At 59.8% G+C, this 18,473-nt stretch overlaps 2 protein-coding genes across 2 annotated transcripts in view; one reads left to right on the top strand and one right to left on the bottom strand.

The window, feature by feature from the left end:
• Positions 1-1,461, bottom strand: part of LOC118731566 (phospholipid-transporting ATPase ABCA3) — a 246,857-nt gene extending 245,396 nt beyond the window's left edge. Inside the window, exon 1 of the mRNA XM_045589342.1 lies at positions 1,373-1,461. The gene's annotated coding sequence lies outside the window, so the exon portion shown is untranslated. The remainder of the gene's footprint in view (positions 1-1,372) is intronic.
• A 113-nt stretch (positions 1,462-1,574) lies between these two features.
• Positions 1,575-16,181, top strand: CRYM (crystallin mu). The gene is made up of 8 exons (XM_036460227.2): positions 1,575-1,801; positions 1,874-2,027; positions 3,661-3,723; positions 7,313-7,414; positions 9,996-10,179; positions 13,257-13,378; positions 14,891-14,975; positions 15,876-16,181. Exons 1-8 carry the CDS (start codon positions 1,632-1,634, stop codon positions 15,938-15,940), a joined length of 945 nt encoding a protein of 314 aa, XP_036316120.1. The 5' UTR covers positions 1,575-1,631; the 3' UTR covers positions 15,941-16,181.
• The last annotated feature ends 2,292 nt before the right edge of the window (positions 16,182-18,473 follow it).

Genomic DNA, 18,473 nt, shown 5'->3' with positions numbered 1-18,473 from the left:
AAGAGGAAAGAAAGAAAGAAAGAAAGAAAGAAAGAAAGAAAGAAAGAAAGAAAGAAAGAAAGAAAGAAAGAAAGAGAAAATATGTGAAGCAATAAGCCTGAGAATTTCCCAAAATTAAAAGAAATATTCCATGTTTGTGGATAGGAATATGCAGATGCAATTCTCCGTTTGCTTTTTAGATTCAATGCAATCCCTAGCAAGTTATTTGGAGGCAAAGGAGACGAAATAATGAAAACGATGTTGAAGGAGAAGAACAAAGTTGGAGACTGTCTCTACCCTGCAGCAAGACTTAGCACAGCACCACATCTAGCCAGTGGGGTATCAGGAAGTCAGACAAAGAGATAAATGGGACAGAGCAAAACCCACATAAATATCGTCTGACAAGAAAGACTGCAATGGAGCAAAGATGGTCTTCTCCACAAGTAGTGCTGGAACTGGACACTCACACACAAAAGAATGAACTGGAGGACACAGAACGTACTTCCTCCACAAAACCCCATCCAAGTGGATCACAGACCTCAACGCAGACCGTGAAACTGGAAGCCATCCTAGTAGGAAATGTTAGACAGACTTGGGCATGGCAATGACCTTTTAGACACACCAATAAGCTAGATGTCATTAAAATTAAAACCTCTACTCTGCAAAGACACTGTTAAGAGACTGATAAGACAAATCATAGACCAGGAGAAAAGAATTGTAAAGCACACCTGATCAAGGACTGATACCCAAAATATACAAACAACTCTTAAAACTCAACAGAAGAAAAAAAAAACAATTAAAAATGGGCCAAAGCTTGAACAGATCTCACCAAAGAAGATGGCAAATAAGCATACGAAAAGTCGCTCTACATGAAATGCAAATTAAATCAAGGAGATACTTTACACACCCACCTGAGTGGCCTCAACCCAGGGCTCTGGCACCCCCCACACACACCCCGTGCTGAGAGGGTCTGGCCAGCAGGGGGCGGCCAGGGCTGCGGCGCAGGAGGAGCTGAAACTGGAGTTCCAGCCCAACTCTGCCTGGCGGGACAGGCTGCGGAGGATCGGACGGCGACACGCCTCCCCCCACCCACCCGCTCCCCCGCCTGGAAGCGCCTTCCGCTCCTCCATCTGCCAGCCAGTGGTGTTGGGAACCAGTTGGGGAGGAAGCTCAGGGACGCTCCCGCCTCTGCGGCTCTAGGGCGGCTGCATGGAGCCTCCTGCGCGCTCCCAGCCCAGAGGGCGGAGGCCAGGACCGTCCCCGCCGTCACCATTCACTTATATTCAATGAGTTTTCACCATTCACTTATATTCAATGAGTTCTCATTATTCGCTTACAGGTAGCCCTGGCTCACCCTCCTTCATACTCCGTCCAACCCCTCCTCCCAGGTTACCTGCGGGTGGAGGGGCCTTGGTTAGAGGTCTTCCTGGCCTGGAGAGCCCGTCCCTCAGGGCGGACCCGCCGCCCCGCCCCGCCCTCCGCAGGCCCCGCGGGAGGCTCCGCCCCGGGCAGCGGGGGTGGGACTGGCCGGCCCCGCCCCGGGGAGTGACCGCCCGGAGCGCCTGGGGCCGCGGGGCGAACCCGGGCAGGGGCGGGCGGACGGGGTCAGCGGTCGGGCGGTCGGGCAGTCGGGTGGCTGCGGGGTGAGCGGAATGAGCGCGGCGCCCGTGCTGCTGAGCGCGGCCGAGGTCCAGCGCCACCTCCGCGGCGGCGGCCGCCTCCTTGCGGCGCTGGAGGCCGCCCTGGCCGCCTTCTCCCGCGGCCCCGCGGGTGGTGTGGCGCAGCCCTTGCGCTCCGTGGTGCCCGTGGCGCCGCACCGGGGGTGAGCGTGGCTGAGGGGGGAGGAGGGGGCAGGGCAGAGGGGGGCACAGGGGCCTGAAGCCTTTCCCCGCAGGTTCCTGGGGGTCATGCCGGCCTACAGCGCCGCGGAGGACGCCCTGGCCACAAAGCTGGTCACCTTCTACGAGCGCCCCCGCGCTGCCCCCGCTGCGCCCTCGCACCAGGCCACCGTGCTGCTGCTGGAGCCGCGCTCCGGAGCCCTCCTGGCGGTGAGCGACTCCCCGTGCCCGTGCCCGTGTCCTGTGCCCGTGCCCGTACCCTGTCCGTGTCCTGTGCCCGTGCCCTGTGCCTGTGCCCGTGCCCGTGCCTGTGCCTGTGCCCGTACCCTGTGTCCTGTGCCCGTGCCCGTGTCCGTGTCCTGTGCCCGTGTCCTGTGCCTGTGCCCGTGCCCTGTGCCCGTGCCTGTGCCTGTGCCCGTACCCGTGTCCTGTGCCCGTGCCTGTGCCCGTGCCCGTGTCCTGTGCCCGTGTCCTGTGCCCGTGCCCGTGCCCGTGTCCTGTGCCCGTGCCCGTACCCGTGTCCGTGTCCTGTGCCCGTGTCCTGTGCCCGTGCCCTGTGCCCGTGTCCTGTGCCCGTGTCCTGTGCCCATGCCCTGTGCCTGTGCCCGTGCCCGTGCCTGTGCCCGTACCCGTGTCCGTGTCCTGTGCCTGCGCCCTGTGCCCTGGAGGGTGTCCTGTGCCTGAGGCTGTGGGGGAGGGGTGTCCTGTGCCTGAGGCTGTGGGGGGGAGGGGTGTCCTGTGCCTGAGGCTGTGGGGGAGGGGTGTCGTGTGCCTGAGGCTGTGGGGGGGAGGGTGTCCTGTGCCTGAGGCTGTGCGGGGGAGGGGTGTCGTGTGCCTGAGGCTGTGGGGGGGAGGGTGTCCTGTGCCCCTGGAGCCTTTGTGAGGCACACCCGCCCACTGTCAGCTTCCCATGGGGCACCGGCCGAGGTGGCCCTCTGAGTGCCCTAAGTGCAGGCGCCAGTCCACACAGCCCGCCTGCACCACTGGTGACTCGAACCCTTCTGTGAAGGCCCCGTTTTGCAGAGGAGGAACCTGAGTCATTGGACACCAGGCCCAGCCTCCCTGGCAGAGGGGGCAATAAGGGCCTCCAGAGGCACTCAGAGCAAGTCCAGGGCCTGTCCCTCATCGCCTTTGGAACCACCTACTGAGCACTGACTGTCCGTGCAGGCATCCTGCCGCCTTCCTCCGGGGGTTCTGGTTATACCAACCCCCTCCCCCCAGGTCCCACTGAGGTCGGGATCACTGTCTGAGGCCTCACAGCCGGTTACTGAGAAACCCAGCGATGCCTGCTGTGGAGCGGGCCTCTCACCCAGCCCCGGGCCCGCAGGCTATGCCCTGTCCACAGGCGCTGTGATGCCAGGCAGGCAGCACAGGCCTCAGCAGACGCTCCATGGTCCATCCAAACCTGCCCTGGGTCCTTAGCTTCCCCCGAACCTCCACCTTCACAGGAACCTAACTGCTCCCTGCTCCCCTGCGAAGAGAATCTGGCCCGTCCCATGGGGCTGATCCCACGCTGCCTCCCCCGTAGTTTCTGGGGAAGCGGGACCTGTCTAGACTTTCCAGCTCACAGGTCAAAGCCTAGACCCGTCCTGGCCGGCTCAGTAGCGGTTCCTTTCTTGTCTGTAAAACAAGACCCTGGAGCTGCCTGTGAGGAGGGAGGGATGCGGGCAGAGGAGCGGAGCTAGGAGTGAGGTGTCTTTCGAAGTCGCATTTCTCAGAAGTGGGAGAGTCGGGTCCAGGGGTAACAGCCTTCACTGTGGGCATGATGGCACCGCTTGGGCTGTGGTTTAGGGTGTACGTGTGGGCGGGTGCTCCGTGCTTGCTCGCTGTCCTTCCTCCCAAGGTCATGGACGGAAACGTCATCACCGCGAAGAGAACGGCAGCTGTGTCCGCCATCGCCACCAAGGTGAGCTGGGCCAGGCAGCGTGGGGGTGGTGCTTCAGGCTCATGTGTCTACGGGAGAAGTGGGGTCTTACCTTGGTCTTCTCACAAACGTAGCTGGGACTCTGCACGCCAGACATGAGTGTCAGTGAGCTCAGCGATCCACACGTTATTAGCTACCACTCACTGAGCCTGCCAGACCCCGGTGCCCACTGCACTGTCCCAGATGCTCCCCTCAGTCCTGCCAGCAGATGAGGCATCTCCAGGTGAGGAAGGTGGCTCACAGAGGATGTGTGAGCTGTTCAGGATCACAGAGCTGCTAGGTGGCAGAGAAAGAATTTAAAACTTGACCCCTTTAACCCCCCAGACTGCGTTTGCCCCTGCACCACCAACTCTGGCAAACCTGAGGCTGCCCAGAGGGCAGAGAGTGCTGCCAGGGAGCAGAGAGCAAGTGCCTGTGCAGGTGGTGGCAGCACAGAGCACACAGACAGTGAGAGCGTTGAGATAATGAGCAAACAAGAGCCTCTTCTGAGTTTAACAACACGCCCGGATTTGCTTTAAAGACAGCACTGCCACCGGCAACAAAAAGTGCATTAGTATTTGAAACTAAAGCAGAACCAACATTACAGGGAAGGGTTACAGACAGTTTAAATTATCCAGAAAAGACTTCACCGAGGAGGCGCCATGGGGGTGAAGACTGAAGGAAGCAGAAGCAGGGAGCTGGGGGGGGGGGGGGGGGGGGGGGGGGGGGGATTGGGAAGGCTTTCCTGTATTGGGGGCCTGAGCTGAGATTTAAAGAAGGGAGTTCCCGGTGAGGGACAGGAAAAGGAGGGCCCTGGGCCCTGTGGGCGCTGTTCCCGCAGCTGCAGGGCCCCCACAGCCAAAGCAGCCTGTTTGGAGGGAGGTGCCAGCCTGGACGGGGCTGTGGGGCCTGGCACGTGGAGGGGAAAAGGCCTGGGAACCGGGTTCGGAGCCCGAGTGTGACGGAAACGGATCTGGCAGCGGCCAGGCCGGCAGAGGCCGGGCATGCAGGTTGGGCGTGTGGAGACGGAGGGAAGAGGCGAGGACTGACTGGCCACTGTACATACAGGAAGGAACCTGAGTACACACCTTGCTAAGCTGGTTTCCAGAAATCCTATCCGGACCCAATTCAAACCGAAATGACACCTGGGCTCCCTGGCGATGCCTGCCGCTGACTTCGGAGCAGAGTGACCACTGCCCAGGTTCTTTCCAAAGCCACCCCCGTTGTCTCACCTTCGCTCGGGGGTCAGTGAGGAGGGCAGAGCCAGCATCGCCGGCCTCGCAGAGGTCACAGGGTGGAGACGGCCCTCACACACGTCACAGTAGGCCTGCCAGGCTGCCGGGTCTTGCCCCGGTCAGTGGTGTCCAGCCCAAGCTGTGCCGGGGCCGTGTCCCCTGAGTCCTGGTCGCCTCGCTGAGGGCGGCCCGAGAACCTCGCTTCCAAAAAGCCTCCGGTTCCTGCTGACGGGAGCTGGGCTTGGGAGCCAAAGGGCTCTTGGCCCCCTCCCGGGCCAGGTGCAACCCTGCGCCCAAGCCTCCTGGCTCTTCCCGGGCAGGCAGGTCACTCTGAGGAGCGCAGGGTCATGCTGCCGATGCTCTGTGAGAGCCCGCTTCCCTCCCCTCCGCCCTCACTGAGCGCTTCGGGGGGGACGCATTGGCGCGCTCAGGCCGCCAGACGCTTTAGCGTTGTTCCCAAGGTGGCACCGGCAAGGCTTCGGCTTGGTGTGTGTTTGCTCAACAGATGTCAGCGTGCCCCCGGGCCCGGCCTGTGCTCCGCCCGGCCCCGGTGGTTAAGGAAAAGTGGACACGGAGCTCCAGTCCACTCAGGGAGACAGACATTAATGCACAGAGCCACAGCCCTGCGGACACCGAGCGGAGGGGGGAGAGCTGTGAGGGCGGAAGATGGCGTGGGCTCGGGGGCTTTCCCTGTGGGAGGGTCTCTGGGCTGAGATTGGAAGGAGCAAAGGAATTCCTCGCAAGGAAGGGGCAGGAAGAGAGCGGAACCGCCCTGGGGGGTCAGAGGCACAGGGGCCTGGGAAGCTGGAGTGGTTGGAGGTCAGACGCCCATGACGTGAGGGGCTGGGGAGGTGGGAGGGCCAGGTTGAGAGACCTTGGCAAATGCAGATGGAGCACAGGCTTGCCAGCTCTGTGAGGGAGAAATGCAGTGATTCACACACGTGTTTTTAATTATCCACATGTTTACAGGAAAAGACAGGGTGTGGGAAATCCTGCTATGATTTAATAAGTCTTATGAGTGTTATGCTGTTTACAAAATGTTATCAGTTATGGCATCACCTTTAAGGTAACAGCCTGTGGGATCCCTTAACATGACCCGCGTGGTTCAGGACCCACTCAGGGTCCGGTGTCTGGAGAAGGCCGCACACTAAAATGAAGAGAGAGACTGGAAAAGTTAATTTGGGAAAATGGGGGCCAGGCGGGAAGTCCACCTCTAGTGGGAAGACTAACTGCTCTCTGGCCTTTTACCGTTCCTTTTATTGGAGATTCTGAAACAAAGACATCTCTTAGGTGGGAAGTTCCAGCAACAGAAAATCAAGAAGAATTTACATTTACATATGATTAACAAATTAAAGTTGCCTCCAGCACCACTATCTCAACTAGACAATGAGTTAATAGCTCTGACCATTCAGAGCCCTCAAGGTCAGCTAGCTCTTTTTACATTTTATCTCCAGTGACGTTGTTAGGTTCCCAGCCACAGCCGATCAAAGTTGGACAGTTAGTTTCAGAGGATGGGGGTCACGTTTACAGTACACGAACCATTTCTGAAGCCTGGGTGGACTCCCAGAAAGAGGTTGCTATTAACTGAGAACAGAAAACAGTTCATTTCATGGAGGAACATTACCCAGCTCCTGAGCGATAGATAGCATCTCTATTGTGTTATATCGTTACTAGAGGCCTGGTGCATGAATTTGTGCATGGGTGGGGTCTGGCTGGCCTGCCCCAATGGGGGCCATCAGGGCCAGGCTGGGGGGTGGGCGTGGAAGGGGACATGGAGGTTGGCTGGCTGTCCTTGTCCTCAGTTAGGGTAGGAGATGGGGGGTGGGGGCGATGGGGGCCAGGGCAGCTGGGAGGAGAGGTCGGTTGGGAGGTTCGCTGCCAGCCCTGCCCCTGATCGGGAGGGGGAGGGGGTCCAGTCAGGGGCAGGGTAGTGCCAGCTGGAGGGAGGGGCCATGGGGGGTTGGGGTGGAAGTTAGGGCCCGATCAGGCTGGCTGACTGCACCAGTGCTCATCACAGTGACCGGCTGTTCCAGTCGTTCTAGTCGCTCTGCTCTGGTCACTGGGCTTTTATATATGTAGATCTTTTCTTTTCAGTGGTTACAGTGATTAAGTTCTAGTCTTTAAGCAAGTTTGCTGATTATAACACCATGTTGTTGTTTATATTCACTGTGCCATGTGTTAGCTCTCTAGGGCTTAATATAAAAATGCCGATGAGAACAGAGCGTTGAATGGTGGTTCCCGGGGGTGGCTGGGTGCTGCCAGCGGGAGCTTGCGGGAGCAAAAAGGGGCGGAGCCACTGGCTCAAGCTGCCCGTGTTCTTCACTCGTGAGCCTTTTCTTCTCGTTTCTCTCCCATAGTTTCTGAAGCTGCCCAGCAGTGAGGTGCTGTGTATCCTGGGGGCCGGGGTCCAGGCCTACAGCCACTACGAGGTCTTCACGGAGCAGTTCTCCTACAAGGAGGTGAGTCCCGGGGGCTGGGCACAGGGGACCTGGCCGGGGTCTGCTCCTCACTGCAGCAGGGCGTGCTGGACAGTGAGGGAGGGTCCCATCATGACCATCCTTTAATGACTTCCCAGAATCCCCGGGACAGACAGAGGCAGGGAGGCCTGGCACCTCTTGAGTGTCTCAGCTCACAGGGTTTGTCTGAGGGTGGGGCCAGCCTAGCAGTTAGTCTAAAGGGCTCTATGATATCTGTGGTCTAAGCCCTTCACCTGTCCTTTTGTATGCCCCCGCCCCCCACCCGATACACACACACTCACACACACACTCACACACACATTCACACACACATACATATACACACACACACATACACACTCACACACACACACACACTTATATACACAGACACACTCACACACACATACACACACTCACACACACACAAACACACACACACACTTACAGACACACAGACACTCTCACACACTCACACACACTCACACACTCACACACATTCACACACACTCACACACATACACACACACACTCATACACACACACACAGACACACACACACTCACACACACTCACATACACTCACACTCACACACACACAGTCACACACACACTCACACACACTCACATACACTCACACTCACACACACAGTCACACACATACTCACACACACACACACTCACACACACTCATACACTCACACACAGACACACTCACACACACACTCACATACACTCACACACACAGTCACACACACACTCACACACACTCACATACACTCACACTCACACCACACAGTCACACATACACTCACACACACACACACACACATACACACACACACGTCTCATGGGAGACCTGGGAGTCTAAGTCTTCGGGGTTATAGATTCAGGAACTGGGAGTGAGGCCTAGAGAACAGGAGCTGACAGCACTCCTTCTACAGCCCAGATGTGGGCCCACCTCTCCCCAGCTGTGGCTCACCTTCCTCCCAGGACCATTTGGGTTTTTGCACACGTGTGTGAGGGCCGGGGCAGACTTAAAGTGTGATGTTTTTAGGATAATTGGGAAATGTGGACTATCAGGAAGAAGACGACAGAAAAGTCTATTTTAAAAAACAGCAACAGTTCACAGTTTCCAGTCCTCCTTCACCTGCACTTTATAAGTTTTAATCTTATTAGGTAGATATAGTTACATATCCCGCCTTTCTATTGAATGTTCTAACATCACTGCTTGCATAGATTCCTTCCTTTTTGCATAATTTTTGCATAGCTTTCTATCAGAGGGGCGGTGTGGTTAGCCATTCTCTCATGACCGGGCGTGCTGTATTGGGTTTGCATTTGGGTGCACAGAACCTTGGCTGATAAAGGTACGCAGACAGGTTTCTACGTTACGTTTCCTTATGAGAGACTGCATAGGCCTCATTTTCAGCTGAAGGCTGCCAGTCCCGCTCTGACATGGCTGTCTGCTAGGCAAGCTATCCAGTCCCACCACCAGGATTTAACTGTAGCTACTGCTCCGGCCCTTTCCATCGGCCACACCTCCATCCTCAGACCTCTGCTCTTGAGCTCCCTCAGGCCCTTCAGAGATCAAGTTATTCCCCCAAAGCCATGCCACGGACAGCCCGCACCTGCCACGACTCCTTCATCACCCCATTTTATAGACATGGAAACTGAGGCTGACTGAGGCTGAGTAGCTCCAGGAAGTACGTGAGGAGCAGGGTTGAGTCTTCGCCTAACTAGGTCCAGAACTTGCTCTGCTAATCATTGGGCTGTGTGGTAGCTATCACATTAACGATGCTGAATGTCCTACGTAGACGTGAAGAACATCTCTCCTAAAACAGGGGACATCTGTAATACTCTCAACAAAAAGATCTCCCCCCTCCCTCCCTCCCTCCCTCCCTCCCTCCCTCCCTCTCTCTCTCTCTCTCTCTCTCTCTCTCTCTCTCTCTCTCTCTCTATATATATATATATATATATATATATATATATATACATACACACATATATATATATATGCCTAAATTACGCTGACCGGTCACTATGATGCGCATTGACCACCAGGGCGCAGATGCTCAGTGCAGGGGCTGCCCCTGTGGTCAGTGAGCTCCACAGCAGGAGTGCTGCTACCCTGACTGATGGACACCAGACCCCGGCTTGTGGCAGGCGTGAGCCTCTCCCGCCGCCAAGGCAGCTCCCCGGCCTCTGGCTGCTCTGCGCACTAAGTCCCGCGGGGGATGTCGGACTGCCAGTTTCTGCCCGATCCCCCAAGGCAGGGGTCCCAGGTTGTGAGAGGGCAAGGCCAGGCTGAGGGAGCCCGCTGGTGCACTGATGGGCCTCTAGAAAACAAGTGAAAAGAAACAAAGAGCAACTCCCCTTCTGTAAGAAGGAAGGGCTGGAGGACGGTCATTCTTAAACATCTGCCCGGGTGTCTGCCCAGGTTAATGCTGCCTCCCTGATGAATGCCTTTCTTCCGGGGGTGATTTACATAAGCACAGCCTGACCCAAGGGGTTCCCCTTTCCTTGGGTGTCTGGGCTGGCTGACGGGCAATCATGGCACCCGTGTCCCTTTTGCTGCCCCCACAAGGTGAGAATCTGGAACCGCACTAAGGAGAATGCCCAGAAGTTTGCAGATACCGTGGCGGGAGAGGTGCGGGTCTGCTCATCCGTCCAGGAGGCTGTGACCGGTGCCGATGTGATCATCACAGTCACCATGGCAACAGAGCCCATTCTGCTTGGCGAATGGGTGAAGCCGGGGGCTCACGTCAATGGTAAGCGGTGTGGTGTCCTGGTGGCTGGGGCGGGGCCGGCCTGAGGCGGCCCGGGGCCACAGCTGCAGGACTGCTCTGCCACAGGCGACGCCTCCGAGCCCTCGGGGATGTGTGGCCCTAAGACAGTATTCACCCCAAAACACCAAACAAAATCTGCTAACCGGAAACTAGTAGAATTTCTACATAACGTGACAGTATGGCAATTGGCCAGTCACAGCTCAGTTTTTTCATGTAATGAAGTTTAAATGACAAAGCCAAATGGCTCATTTATCTTTAACATTTAGAACTACAAAAGAAGTAATTATAACACAGAAGACATTAATGTGAAATGTGAATACTCTCCCGTATGTGATTGGATAGGTGCAACTCTAAATATAAGAGTGCCTGGCCGGCTGGTGTGGCTCAGTGTGGGTGTCAGCCTGTGAACCAGGAGGTCACTGGTTCGATTCCCTGTCAGGGCACATACCCAGGTTGTGGGCTTGATCCCAAGTAGGGGGTATGCAGAAGGCAGCTGATCTATGATGTTTCTCTCTCATCAATGTTTCTCTCTATCCCTCTCACTCTACCTCTCTAAAAAAGAATAACTAACTAAAATAAATATTAAGCATAGGAGTTCCTGTGGTCTCTGAACATAGGGCCCTGGGGTAAGAGCTGTTCTAAACTCTTTATGGTGCTGCTGTCATTCAATCCTTTCAACACCTCAGGAAGCAGGAGCTATTATTATTACATCCCCTTTTTACAGGTGGGTAAACTAAGGCACAGAGAAATTAAGCCTATTGCTAACGTGCTCCAAGTCGGAGGTCCTTCGCGGCGAGTTGGGATTCGAGCTGAGACTCTTCACTACTACTCTGGTTGTCAGGAAGAAGCCTGGGTTCTGGTGCATTTAAACAGGCCCTCGGTGCTCGTCTTAGTGAAATGCACAAGGCGTGAGCTCAGACCTGAGCTCTCTGTGCACACTGGCAGGTGAGCCTGCAGGAGCCGAGCATCATGATTCACACTCACCTGCCAGAGCCATTGGGAGCCCGCCCTGTGCCCTGCCTGCCACAGAGGCTGCTGTCCCTGAACCACACCGAGGCCCCGCGCTCTCCTGAGGGGACAGAGACAACAGAAGAGTGGACAGTCAGTGAATAGGTAGTCATGCTGCAGACAGCTCTGTGAAGGAAAGCAAGCGCGCAGGTGTGAGGAAGGGGCAGAGCAAACTGAAGGCCTGAGCCGGTCGGTCCGGTGTGAGGGTGTGGGCCCAGGAAAGCAGGCGGTGGTAGGCAGGTGGACAGAGCCTGGCTTTGTGGGCAGTGGAACATTCCTGAAAGGATTTGGGAAACAAGAGAAACCACTTCTTGGTGAAATGAACACGAGCTTCAGCAAGGCAGACTTGATGTTTTTCCGGCTTAAAACAGCGCGTGCTTGTGAACTCGGTCTCCAAGTGTGGCCACCGGGCCCTCTTCTGCCCACGCTGGAATCCGGCATTGTCCAGGCTGCAGCCTCGGGACACGGGCGGGCGGCCTCTGCCAGGCAGGCGGGCGGTTCCTTCCGTTGTGGGGAGCTGGTGTCTGCTTCTTGGGACCTTCTCAGCTCCCGGAAGCAAACCACCTTCCCTGCCACATGACGCTCCACCTTCCAAGCCAGTCATTGAGAGCCTCTCACACTGGACTCCCCCCGGAAGGCCAGCTGCCTCTGAGCCGGGATGTCTGACACTCTCCGCCGACAGCCGTGGTGCAGCCAGGGAGGCCCACAGGGAGGGTGCAGGCAGGTGCAGCCAGCAGATGGCACGGGCTCCCAGCTTGGCTGAGGGCCAGGCTCAGCCTCCGCCTCCCCACCCCCCTGCTCCTGCCCTTCATGGCAGAATGCACAGAGAGCGACCAGCCGGCTCAGAGGGAGGAACGTTGACCTTTACCTCGCAGAGCTGCTGGTCCAGGGCAGTTCTGGTTCCAAAGCCTGGCCTGAGTGTGGACCTGAGCTCCTGAGGAGGCTCCGGCCTCTATAGCTCCCCCAGGGCCCCCAGCCCCGCCAGGTCAGAGGGGGGGGTCAGACTGCAGCGTCAATCAGGTACTGAGCTAGGCTGCAAGCTCCCCCTCTCCCATTTCCTTTTCACTCTCACCCCACCAACCAGGGTCTGCCCCCCCCCAGGCCAGCCCCTCTGAAGCAGGGCCAGAGCCCCCTGAGCGCCGCTCTGCTGCCTGGCCCACTCCGTCTGCCCCGCCTCATGGCCTGTGAGGGCTGAGCCCGCTCAGAACAGGAGCAGAGCTGTGAGAAGCGGCCTGAGAGGCCGGGGTCCCGCCACCTGTGGCTCCTGTCCGAGCTTCCTTAGGCCTTTGTGTAGGACCTCACAGGCCATGTCAGGAAGCGCGTGTTTGACTCTGACATTAGGGCGAGGGAGAACGGGAGGGGGGGGAAGCAGGGAGAGTGGCGGCAGTGACGCTGTCTTAGCAGAGGTGCTTTGCTTGGGCCGTTGAATGTTCTAAAAAATTGAGAAATAGTCCCTGAGAACAGAGGTCCCGCTCTGCTTAGAAGGAAGTGGAACAGCCAGGGGGGCCTGTGTTCTCGCCGAGCTCCCTGGTGGCTGGGCCTCGGCGGGCGCTGCTGCTGCACGCAGGGTCTCCACGTCCCAGGCCCCTGGCCGCCTCGCTCCGAGGTTACACTGGGCGGCAGGGTGCCGGGCAGGCCTAGGGCAGGCTTGGTTGGCTGCAGAGGGCGTGCTCACTGTCTGCTTCTCCCAGACCCTGGCAGCAGGCTCCTCACAGACGGAGACTAGTGGCTGGAGGTGTGGGCAGGGTGGCAAAGGCCAGACGGGCAGCAGGGCTGAGGAAGCCCCCAGGCTGGGTGAGGAGCCTCACTGTCTGGGCCGTGGGCGGACACGGAGGCACGTGCCCGGCGAGCGCCGAGCCTCAGCCTCCGCGGGGTATCTTGTAACGGAGGCCGGACACAGCGGACCCCGAGGACGGCGCCCGTGCCTCACACTCCTCAGGGAGCAGGGGAGGGCAGGGCAGGGCCGCGCAGCAGGCCTGCTCTGTCCCAGGTGTTCAGGCAGTCCTGCTGATGGGAGGGCTGCCGGCTCAGGCGGCTTTGCTGTCTCTCAGCTGTGGGGGCCAGCAGGCCGGACTGGAGGGAGCTGGACGACCAGCTGCTGGCGCAGGCCGTGCTGTACGTGGACTCCCGGGAGGCGGCCCTCAAGGAGTCCGGGGACGTGCTGCTGTCCGGAGTGAGCCCCTCTCCCGCCCCCCCCCCCGCTGGCCTGCCTCCCTCCCCCCCGCTGGCCTGCTCCCCTCCCCCAGCTGGCCTGATCCAGGCCCCATCCACCCACCTCGGTGTGGGGGGACAGCCTGAACCCCTCACTCCCTTTGGAGTGACAGGGCCATTCCCTGGTGGCCCGGGAGAAAGGCTGTGGCCGCACAGGGGCCTGGGGATGGACTGCTGAGCCAGAAACCTCCAAGGTTGCCAACCACATAAGCCTCAGCCTGCCCGCTCTTTGGGAGTCAGAGCAGAAATGCCATCCCACTGACCAGTGTCCCAGGCCCCCGCCATGGGCGTCACGGGCCCCGGGCAGAGGGCCGAGCCGTCGAGGGGGAGGGTCCTCCTGGCCACACTGTTCACAGGGCCCTATGCTCACCCCGCTGTGCCCACCTCCCTGTTCCCACCCCCTTTGCTCACCTGCCGTGCTCACCCCCCTGTGCCCACCACCCTGTGCCCACCCCTCTGTTCTCACCCCCTGGGCTCACCCCCCTGTGCCCACCCCCCTGTGCACACCCCCCTGTGCACACCCCCCTGTGCCTACCCCCCTGTTCTCACACCCTGTGCCCAGCCCCCTGTTCTCACCCCCCTGTGCCCAGCCCCCTGGGCTCACCCCCCTGTGCCCACCCCCCTGTGCCCATGCCCCTGTGCCCAGCCCCCTGTGCACACTCTCCTGTGCCTACCCCCCTGTTCTCACACCCTGTGCCCACCCCCGTTCTCACCCCCCTGTGCCCACCCCCCTGTGCACACCCTCCTGTGCCCAGCCCCCTGTGCCCACCCCCCTGTGCCCAGCCCCCTGGGCTCACCCCCCTGTGCCCACCCCCCTGTGCCCACCCCCCTGTGCCCAGCCCCCTGTGCACACCCCCCTGTGCCCACCCCCCTGTGCCCATCCCCCTGGGCCCAACCCCCCTGGGCCCACACCCCTGTGCCCAGCCCCCTGTGCACACCCTCCTGTGCCTACCCCCCGTTCTCACCCCCCTGGGCCCACCCCCCTGTGCCCAAACCCTCCCGTGCTCACACCCCCCCGGGCTCACACCCCCCCGGGCTCACACCCCCCTCCTGCTCACACCCCCCTCCTGCTCACACCCCTCCCAGGGCTCACACCCCCCTCCTGCTCACACCCCTCTCCTGCTCACACCCCCTCCTGCTCACACCCCCCTGGGCTCACACCCCCCTCCTGCTCACACCCCCTCCTGCTCACACCCCCCTGGGCTCACACCCCCCTCCTGCTCACACCCCCTCCTGCTCACACCCCCCTCCTGCTCACACCCCCCTGGGCTCACACCCCCCTCCTGCTCACACCCCCCTCCTGCTCACACCCCCTCCTGCTCACACCCCCTCCTGCTCACACCCCCCTGGGCTCACACCCCCCGGGCTCACACCCCCTCCTGCTCACACCCCCCCGGGCTCACACCCCCCTCCTGCTCACACCCCCCCGGGCTCACACCCCCCGGGCTCACACCTCCTCCTGCTCGCCCCGCAGGCGCAGATCTTCGCTGAGCTGGGTGAGGTGGTGGCGGGCGTGAAGCCGGCGCTCTGCACGGAGACCACCGTGTTCAAGTCTCTGGGTAACCGGCCCCTCGTCACCTGGCTGCAGGGGGGGGGGGTGACATCGGGTGGCCAGGGCTGGCTCTGCCATTATTGAGGCGTCTTAGTGACACGGCCCCGGGCGGGGCCTCTGGGCCCGGCCTCCCCTCTCCACACAGGGCTCCCCCCTGGCGCCCGGCGAGTGTGAAGGGCGTGTGGGTGGCTGGCACAGAGCACGCACCAGCAGTCCCTCCCGAAGCCGCTGCGGAGTGGGCGGTGGGGGAAAGAGGACATGTTAGGAGAGGAGGGGAGCCTGGGGGAATGGCGGAGACCCAGGCGAGCCCGCTCTCCCACTGCTGGGGCCCACAGGGCTGGCGTCTGCGCGGCCAGCTCTCCGCGGGCACACGTGGCAGGACTCGGCAGGTGGTCTTACGCACCGCGATGTGCCAGGCTCTGTACGGGCTACCGGTCACTGCAGACCACCCTGCCGTTGGAGGCGAAGGCCAGTGTGCAGAGCAGCCGAGGGGGTGCTGAGGAGCGGCGCTCTGCAGCCTGGGCCCGCCTGGCCAAACCGCCCATCTTTGTCTGAAAGCCCGGATGGTGTTTCCGTTTTCCAGTGTTCGGGCTGCGGGGGGATTGCGGGACTGAGTACTGCGTGAAGTTCCGACTCCGTGTCTGCAAGGAAGTCTGGCTGGTGCACGGCCGCTCCCCGTGTCCTCGTGTCCGCACTGCTGCCCACTCAGCACGGCCGGCCCGAGCTGAGCCTGGGGCATGCACGCTGTTTGGCGGCTTTCCCCGCGGAGCACCGTGTTCCCGCCAGGCCTGCCCCACGGACCCTCAGCCCGCCTCCTGGCGGTCTTCCAGCCCGACGCCCTTAGCACCACGGACTGCTCCAGACCAGCTGTTCTGACAAAAGTGACCCCAGTTTCTGTGCCTTCCAGGACTGGCCGTGGAGGACGCGGTCGTGGCCAAGTTAGTGTACAATTCCTGGGCTTCTGGGAAATAGCCGAGGCGCGGCCCCCCCTCCGGCACTGCAGTCCCAGGCCTCGCCTCCGCCGCCTGTGGTTTCCAGATCAGACGAGGGAGCCATCATGCCTTGCTGAGCTCGTCCTGCCTCTTCCTCTCAGCCAGGAGTCCTCCTGGGTTCATGGCTGAGGGGCCTGGGGGAGGGGGGAGGGGAGGTGGTGGCAGCAGCACCCCTTCCCCGGGCACCCACTGCTCTGTCTCCTGGAAATAAAGCGACTTCCTATCCTGCCGTTTTTTGCTTCGGTACCTCTGTCCCTCATGGCAAGGAAAGCGAGGGGAGCAAGTTCCCCACTCGCTGGCGGGGGCGTGCCGGTGACGGCCCCTGGTATTTTCTATTTCTTACATTGGGGTGCAGCGTGGACACCACAGAACCAAAGTGCACAGGTCAGTGGCTGTTCGTATAGAAACCGTGGTCACAGAGCCATCAGCCATCCCCCCGTGTGATCCCGGGACATTTCCATCGCCCAGGGAGACCCAGACCCTCCTCTCCCGCCGGCCACCGCTGCCTGCGTCCCCTCCCATGGACCCGCCCTCTGGGCTGTCCTGTAAGTGGGCGCAGACCTCACAGCCTTTGCTTCTTCCAGCCGAAGGCTGGGGACAGTTGAGCTTCTGCGTTGCTCAGGACTCCTTGGGTGGTCGTGGTGGAGACCACAACTCCAGCTGCCGTACGCTGAGTGCTGCACATGGAATGGCGCTGGTGGAAGGTGTGGTAAGGAGGGCACAGGCCATGCTCGGCCACAGCTGCCCCTGGGCTCCTGCAGGGCTGGCACCGCCACCAGCAGGTCCCCGGGGGACAGGCAGTGGCCGGCAGCACCTGCCTCCGGGGGGCCCTCCAGCAGCCCCAGCAGAGACGCTCTTCCCCAGAACCGAGGCACACCGGCCCATGGCGGCCCCGTGCCTGTCCGAGCCCGGCACCGTGGCTGAGAGGCGAGTGTCCTGCACGGCTTGCACCGGCATGCGGCGGGCCCGCCTCCCTGACAGGGAGAGGGAACCCTTTACTTCCTGACATGTAGGCCCTCGCTCCTTCTGACAGTTCTGTTCATACATGGTGAGCTGTGCCCAGCGGGCTATGCTGTTGTGGTCACACAGACGTGGCATTAGCCTTAGTTCAGGGAATAGTCCATAAGCCCATGGACTCGACCGGCTGGGCCATTGTAACTGAAGGAAGAGGCAGCTGTTCAGAACACACACTGATGCCCTCCTGGCCGCTGAGGCTCAGGCAGTCACTGCCATGGCACACTGCCCTTTCTAACGGCTCCTGGATGGGGTTTTTACTGAAACCCATGTGTGCTTCAGGCCATGCCCTCCTGTCTCACCCCAGAATCCACACCAAGGCGAGAGCATTCAGTTCTGGGCAAACATACACCCCCTCCCCCTATATTTGCTGAGCCAATTGCTACCCTCCCTCCAGCAGGGCAGCACCGACAATCACAGCTGGAAAGGCTCTCCTCGACGAGGCAGTCAGAACAAAATCACGCAGGCTGAGTTCCAGCAGCATTCCACTGCCTGCCTTTCCGTCTCTCAAGCACCAGGCGTCCCACTCTGCAAGTGGCGAGGAGGCTCCCAGCTCATGCCACCTCTGAGGAGTGTGCACAGCACACCCTGGAGAGCCCGTCTGTCAGCAGCAGCATTGCCGAGCGCCTCTGCTACCGCCCAGCAGCAGGTCTCGGCAGATCGGGTGGGGGGGTGGGGCTGTTTCTCTGTTTTCCGTGTCCATCTCCATCACGGAAAAGGAAGCAGTCAGATTTCTGAGTGGAGGAGCTGGGGATTAAGAAATTAAAGAAAGAAAGAGACCAAGAGGCAGAAATAGATTCATCGAGCTGGGCCAACCTGTCTGATGGAGAGGCAGCGAGCAGCCAAGCCACGCAGAAGGTTTATTTATAGGGTCAAATGAGCTTATTTGCATTCTTAACTAGGCCCTAGCATTACTGGATTTACATGTCTAGACCCACCCCTGCTGACACCTGGACAAAGGTGAGTCAAACGGAATAACACCCCCCTGTCCTCTTCGTGGGGGGCGGGGGGAGAGTATACGGGACGCGGACTCTGCCATGCCTCGGGCTCAGCTGACAATTTAAAGGATTCCATGTGCCTTCTCGGGTGGCCCTCTACAACCGGGGACCCGGGGGCAGGCTCCAGCACCAGCAATTCAAGTCCCCACAGAGGCAGGCTCGGGGCGAGTGCCGTCCAGGCGGCCACTGCTTTCCTGCACGTTATGGAAAGCAAATACAACATCAGTTTGCTCCAGACCGACAACACGCAGTATTTGCAAACACCATCCCTTCGCAGACTGACACCCACCTGAATTCACCCACCTGTCCAGGACCCCTCCCCGTGCTTTCTCCTCAGCGGGGCCTCCCGAAACACCCAGGCCGAATCGGTGTGTGAGCCAGGAAGCACGCTGAAGACACCGCTGTTTCCACTTCACACTAATCCACGGTCAGTGTCACCTGATGTAAGTCTGGCCATAAAAGTTCGGTGAAGCTTAACTATTCAGTAAGGTTTTGGTTTGA

The sequence above is a fragment of the Pipistrellus kuhlii genome, unplaced genomic scaffold (genome assembly GCF_014108245.1).
Source record: "Pipistrellus kuhlii isolate mPipKuh1 unplaced genomic scaffold, mPipKuh1.p scaffold_m20_p_31, whole genome shotgun sequence".
NCBI lineage: Eukaryota > Metazoa > Chordata > Mammalia > Chiroptera > Vespertilionidae > Pipistrellus > Pipistrellus kuhlii.
The sequence above is the reverse complement of the archived record's forward strand: the minus strand, read 5'-3'. Positions and strand labels throughout refer to the sequence as shown.